At 23.9% G+C, this 7500-nt stretch overlaps 1 protein-coding gene across 2 annotated transcripts in view; it reads left to right on the forward strand.

Moving 5' to 3' along the window:
• Nucleotides 1-133: 133 nt before the first annotated feature.
• Nucleotides 134-7500, forward strand: part of LOC100214586 (lysine-specific demethylase 5A) — a 40674-nt gene continuing 33307 nt past the window's right edge. For both annotated transcript variants that reach the window (XM_065800862.1, XM_065800863.1), the window contains exons 1-6: nucleotides 134-818; nucleotides 902-979; nucleotides 3456-3515; nucleotides 3633-3695; nucleotides 3787-3960; nucleotides 6766-6894. In XM_065800862.1, coding sequence (XP_065656934.1) covers nucleotides 663-818; nucleotides 902-979; nucleotides 3456-3515; nucleotides 3633-3695; nucleotides 3787-3960; nucleotides 6766-6894 — 660 coding nt within the window. In that variant the 5' untranslated portion in view covers nucleotides 134-662. The remainder of the gene's footprint in view (nucleotides 819-901; nucleotides 980-3455; nucleotides 3516-3632; nucleotides 3696-3786; nucleotides 3961-6765; nucleotides 6895-7500) is intronic.

Below are 7500 nucleotides of genomic sequence, written 5' to 3' on the forward strand. Positions count from 1 at the left end.
TATAGATACACAGTTGCAGTTAGATTATAAAAATTTACTTAAAAAAACCTAATCATTTTTTTCACTGTTATAATATACAATCATCTATAGTTTTTAAAAATTTATTATTTAACTTATCTATAATGTTCAATTTAGCTTTATTCCAAAAATTAGCTTTATTCGAAAATCTCGTTTAGAATAAATTCTAAATTTCGTACTTTGTAACTTATGTTCAAGCATCTGTCAAGAACTTGATTTGTCAAAATCGAAACGTTAAAAATAACAAATTAAAAAAAATGTTTAACCGATATGTTAACAAGTGGATTATTTGTAATGGATTTGGAGAAGAATCTAAACAATATTTCTGAAAAAGTAAAAGAATAGACCGTAGTACCTCTTAAATTGGGCTTAACTAATAGTAAACCATCACCTTGGATGTGTCGTGTAAATAAAAATATACGTTGAGAAGAGCCATTTACTAACTAATATTTTATATTGTTAGATTTTCGCTGATGTTGGAGCGACCACGGACTATATAATTTTTATAACATCCAATCAGCTTAAACCATAATACGGTCACGTGCCCATATATAGCCTGTCATCTGGCATAACATAAGAAAAAAATTATTTTGTGAGGATGGCGTGCCAATAGATTCAAGTTCATTTACTAATTTTTTTTAAAAATGTATCCGAATTCTAATGATATGGAGTTTATTCAACCTCCAGAAGCCCCTATTTTTGAACCAGACGAAGAGGAGTGGAAAGATCCATTGGGTTTTATAGCAAAAATATATCCTTACGTTGTTAAAGTTGGGATTTGTAAAATAAGACCTCCGCCGGTCAGATTTCATTCATTATATTATTTTCATTTTGATTTATTTAAATTGAAATAAATTTGTCTATATTTTTCTTCTTTATATAGGATTGGCAACCTACATTTTCTGTTGATGTTGAAAAATTTCGTTTTACGCCTAGAATTCAAAGACTTCATGAGCTGGAGGTAAAAAAAGAGTCTCGGTATTGCATATGGCCACTAAATAAAGTGACAAGTGTATAGAAATAAAAAAAATATATGGGTTATAATGATTAAAAGCAATATATGAGTATTAAATAAGTTAATTTCTTATTTTATAAAAAAACTGAAAAAAAGTGAAAATGGAGGTGCATTATGGGTAATTAAAATTTAGCAATACTCAAGCATCTTTGAAAAATATCCATCTCAAAATTTGTTATATCTATATATGTTTTCCTAAAATTAGCTTGGTAAATGAATTGATAAATCATAAATTTTCCAAATGTTTTTTTTCCAATAAAAAAAACTATACTTTAATGAATTAACCCATAAAGTTTTCAATTAGGGGTATGTTAACAGGAGTTAATAAAATAGCTAATAAACTTCTATTCATCTTTAGTCTTTAATATTCCCATTAATTGCAATGGAAAAATTGTTAAAGCCAAACAAATTATTGAAAATTTAAAACAAACTTCAGTTTAAAAAAAATTTTTAATATTAAAAAAATAAAAAAATTTAAGTTTTACATGTTTAGTAGATTTATTATTTTTATTAATAAAAGACTTCAAATGCTTTAAAAAAAATCTGCATTTCTTACTGCAAAGACTGACTACAATATTGCAATTATTGAATTGTGTAAATATTTATAAGTTTGAACATATATTACATAAAAAGTCAAAATAATTATTCTGAGCTCAAAATTCAGTATTTATTTTTAATCAAAAACAATATTATTAATATATTAGTGTTTTTGTTTATAATTTTTTTTTCAAATTTTTTTAAATAAAAAGAAGTTGGTAAGTAGATTATTTAGCAACACTCAAAATTACATATAAAATAAAAAAATATGTATAAATAAAATTAATTATGATGTTTAAGGAGTTTATATAAGGAAGTCCTATAGGGTTCAAAACTAAGTGAATTAATCTAGCAATCAGTGGAATAACTATTCCACTTAATATAGGCATAATGATTACATAATAGCTAAGACAAATGTATAAGTATAAATACCAAAGTTAAAACAACAAAAAATAAAAATAATGGGAGTAGAGAAAGTTTAGAAAAATAATACTTTTAGAAGAACCCATCAACTAACAGGTAATATTTAGAATATAAAGAAGTGTTTTTAAAATATTTAATAGGAGATAATTTAAAATAAGGTAAATATACCAGTAATTGACTTCTGAAGAGAAAAAATTCTATATTACTGTCATATCTTAAAGATTGTTTGCCAATTATATAGTTTTTTATAGTTCAAACAACTTACCATACTATCTTCTAGCATACTATTACAAACATACATATTTTTTAAGGCAGTTGATTTTTAATGCATGATTTTCTGTTAGTGTAAGCCATTAATTTTTTTTTTAGTTGACCATTGTTCAATGAGAGAAAAGTAAAAGCAGTGATATATTTTTATTTCAGTGAATATAACATTATGAAGACATTAAAATTTTTTATAACAATATACACACACAAATATAATATATATATATATATATATATATATATATATATATATATATATATATATATATATATATATATATATATATATATATATATATATATATATATATATATATATATATATATATATATATATATATATATATATATATATATATATATATATATATATATGTTATGTCAGTGCATTCTACAAATAAAGTGCTCAATGTTCTTAAAGAACAGAGCAATAATAGATTAGTAAAAACACTTATCTAACTTTTATCTTCTACAGCATGTTTCGCCATCAGTAGGCTCATCAGGAAGCTTCCTGATGAGCCTACTGATGGCAAAACATGCTGTAGAAGATAAAAGTTAGATAAGTGTTTTTACTAAGTTATATATATATATATATATATATATATATATATATATATATATATATATATATATATATATATATATATATATATATATATATATCTACGTATATATCTATGTATATATCTATGTATGTATGTACGTATGTATGTATGTATGTATGTATGTATGTATTAGGTTGATTAAAAAAAAAACATTTTTTTGAAAATGTTTGCTGGCACCTCAAAACTGTGTTCTATGTAATAAAATAATACTAGATTTAAAAATTTTTTTAATAAAAATATTTTTAGGGGTTGCCTTGAACATTAAATGGATCCCTAATATTATCAAATAAAGTTTTTCAAAAGTATATATATATATATACATACATACACATATAAATACATATATATATATATATATATATATATACACACACACACACACACACACACACACACACACACACACACACACACACACACACACACACACACACACACACACACACACACACACACACACACACACACACACACACACACACACACACACACACACACACACACATATAGATATATATATATATATATATATATATATATATATATATATATATATATATATATAACCTTATTTTAAATTAATATTATAGGCAAAAACTCGTGTTAAACTTAATTTTTTTGATACTATAGCAAAGTTTTGGGAACTGCAGGTAATTAACTCTTTTATTATTATTATTTTTATAAAATCTATTTTATTATTAATCATCTCTATTAAAAAACAATTAAGTTCATATTACTTTGCCATGTATTATTTCTTTTATTGATAGGGTTCATGTATAAAGTTACCAAACATTGAGAAGAAGCCTTTAGATTTGCATGAATTACACAAGGTTTAGTTCAAAAGAGTTTGAAATTTTAAAATTGGAAAAGAAGTGATATCAGTTTTTCTTTCATTTAAACTCATTCTTTAAAAATGTTTAGATAGTTCAAACAGAAGGAGGATATGAGGATGTAACTCGGTTACGCCGATGGAGTCGTATTGCTTTATTGATGGGTTATTCTAGTCCTCAAGCTAGTGCAATATTACGTCGTCATTATGAAAAGATACTTTATCCTTATGATGTTTTTATGTCTGGTGCCATGATTGGGGATAGTGTAAGTTATGATTTAATTTTTTTGTGTCATAGAACAAGTATCAAACAAATGGTAATATAATACTGTTAGAACACTGTTAATATAGTTCCTGGAAGTACTATGCTTAACTTGTTTTTCTGAGTGGTAGAAAAGCTTATCAAGATTGTTTGTCTTTCAGAGTTGGCCCCCCTTATTCTTAGTATATAAAAAAAAAAGAAACAAACTAAAAAAAGCAAATTACATCAAAAAACAAGTAACATTAAAAATTTCAATGCTAAAATGATTTAAAAATTTGTTTTTATGTAATAGTTAAAAGACTTGTTTGAATTCATCTATTAAGTATTCCATTTTATCAGTATTGTCTTGAAAAACTATTTGTTTTTTTTCTTAACCTAAAAACAAATATTTGTATTAGCATTTGTATTTGGAAAATGTTGGTTACATGTATATGTATTTAAATTGAGAATCTAGAATTAATGTATTTGTATTTGATCAAATATATTTAACCCCAACCCTGTTTTATTAGCAAGTTTCCCAAACCCTGTGCAGGCTCAGGAAATTTTCTGATGAAATTTGTATGGTTTTGTTAAAAATATTCTAGGTGTTTAATGAAATAAATAAGAATTAAAGCCCCCATTTAAACAGGTTTAGCTTGAGTTTTTCAACCAACTCTTTAACCATTCTTAACCTGGCTTAAAATGATTTTTTTTAAGTAAAGTGCATATCTGTAGCTAGAGCTATTTATAAGTGATTTAAGCTGAAGGTAGAACTATATTATTATTACTTGGCTTAAAGAGTATAAAATTCTAAACATAGTCTTGTTAGTGTATTCAATGGTATGGATATATTAAACTATGTTCTTGAAACTGATAAGCAGGGTTGCAGAGTCCCAAAAAAGATTTTAGATTTGGAAGTCACAAAAAGATTATTTTTTCTTCTTGTTTGAGGAACAATCAATTTTTGAACCCAGAGTTTTTTTTTAGGTATAATGGTGTCAAGGACTCCAGTTGCAAGTCATCAAATCTCATTAATTTTTTTCTTATAGCAGATTATAAGTTGCCCTTTATTTTTAGAGTTTCTGGAAGCCAGAGACCAGAAGAAAATAAAGTATAAAGCCGAGTCTTTTTAGGACTTGGCATATCTGCTTGTAAGTTTAGTTGTTAACAGCAGCACCAACATAACCAGACTATTATAAAAAACTGTTGATCTATTTGATTCAGTTTAAAAAGTTTTCAGTTTTTTACAAAGATGCAGAGTCCCAAAACAAGCTCTTGATTTGAAATTCACAGAAGACTGTTTTGCCCTGGATTTTGGTATCCAGGAGCTCCAAAAATAAGGCTTATGGTCTGCTTTTGTGAAAAAATTAAAACTTTTAAGTTAGAAAAATCTAATTTTGAACTCATAGTCCTTATATATAATGGCATAAAGGGCACCGAGCTAATAAGCAATAAGTTTATATATATATATATATATATATATATAAATATATATATATATATATATATATATATATATATATATATATATATATATATATATATACATACATACACTTATTATTATATATAAACTTATTGCTTATAAGCAATAAGTTTATATATAATAATAACTTTTTATTATATATAAACTTATTACTTATTAGCTGTCTTGATGCCATTAAACACAACTTATTATTATATATAAACTTATTAGCTAATAAGCAATAAGTTTATATATATATATATAAATATCTGTATATAATATATATCTGTATAAAATATGTATCTGTATATAATATGTATCTGTATATATATATATATATATATATATATATATATATATATATATATATATATATATATATATATATTATATATATATATATATATATATATATATATATATATATATATATATATCTGTATATATCTGTATATAAGTATCTGTATTTAAATATGTGCATGAATTTTTTTTTTTTTTATATTTATCTTCCCAAGACCCAGGGACCATTGAAGCTAAAGATCTGGGGTTTGCTCTAGATCACTGTAGTAGGGGGAATAAGCTATAATTATCAGAAAAAATCGAAATCTTTAATTTGATAAAAATATTTACATATTCAAACCTTGGAGGAAATGTGAAGCTATAGCTTTCTCTTGTGCCCACACAAGCATTTACTGCATGGTGCAAAATTTTCTTAATACATAAAGTTCGTTTAAATGAGTTGTTTTTACACGGGGGGTTATAAACTTTAGCTGAAATTAAATAAGTTTTTATATTTGACAAATATAGAATTATAAATGTTTTCTTATTTTTTCCCCTCAGTGGTTATGAGTTATTGCATTTATGAGATCTTTGCATTTATATTGCATCACTTGCTTTTTGCATAGAAAGTTAGAACAAATGAGAAAGAAAAATTGTTTATAATTAAATTTTGAATGAGTTTTATTTCATAATTGCAGAAATCACTTCTGAAAAAAGTTTTTTTAAAAAGCTTTAAAATTGTTTACAATAAAGTATATTGTAATAAATATATTCATAGTGTAAAGATAAAATGGAAAATAACATCTATTTAAAAATTTTAATATAAATTATATAGTCGTATATTTTTATAAGAAATTATAGCCTTTTTAAAATGGTTTCATTTATTCCCGCCAAGGCTAGCATATTCATCTGATACTTGTTTGTATAATATTTTATATTACTAATGATTTTATATCATTATTTTTAATGTTATTATTTATATAACATTTTCAAGTAATTTTGTTTTTATCTAAGTATTTAAATTTTTGAATTTCAAACGTTTTGAATTTCCTGTTCTGTTACATTATTATTTAATAATTTTCCCAGAATATGACTGAAAACACTGAATTCAAAGATAGACAAGAAGGAAAAAAAAATAGCGATGTTTCATCCAATAATTCGCGTCACACACGCCAATCAAAACATAAAAGTGACTCACTCGACAATATGCCTGAAGTAAGTGGTAGAGATTTTATTAGGTCTATTATCAACTTTGATATTGATTTTATCTTTAATATTGTTGTTTTAAAGAATTTTGTTGTTTTAAAAATTTTAAAGATAATTTTAAATATTGTTGTTTTTAAGAATTTTGTTGTTTTAAAAATTTTAAAGAATATTGTTGTTTTAAAAAATCAGTTTATGTTGAATTTTATTCTTGCGTTATAATTTTGTTTAAACTTACTAATAAAATATGTTGAATTGAGTTTTTGATTAATCACACTGATTTTCATTCAGTTAAACATTTTAAAGAAAAGTATTGGGTTGGGGCAAGTATTTTTCATCATTCTTCATTTCTTTCTGTTTTCTGGAAAAACGATATAAAAAGAGTTGCATTTTTGCATTAAAAATGTATATTAATCTAATAAAGGCTAAATTAAGTAGCATATGGGTGTCCCAAAAAACAACATTTTAAAAAGCGATGAAGCAAATGAAGCGAAATTATATAAAAATTTTAAAAATGATAACTTATTATATAAAACTAAATATGTTAGATTTTACAGCATAAAAATTTATTAATTAAAAAAGAAAAAAGGATAGATATATATTGTCAAAAAAATTTTA

The sequence above is a fragment of the Hydra vulgaris genome, chromosome 07 (assembly GCF_038396675.1).
Source record: "Hydra vulgaris chromosome 07, alternate assembly HydraT2T_AEP".
In the NCBI taxonomy this organism is placed as follows: domain Eukaryota; kingdom Metazoa; phylum Cnidaria; class Hydrozoa; order Anthoathecata; family Hydridae; genus Hydra; species Hydra vulgaris.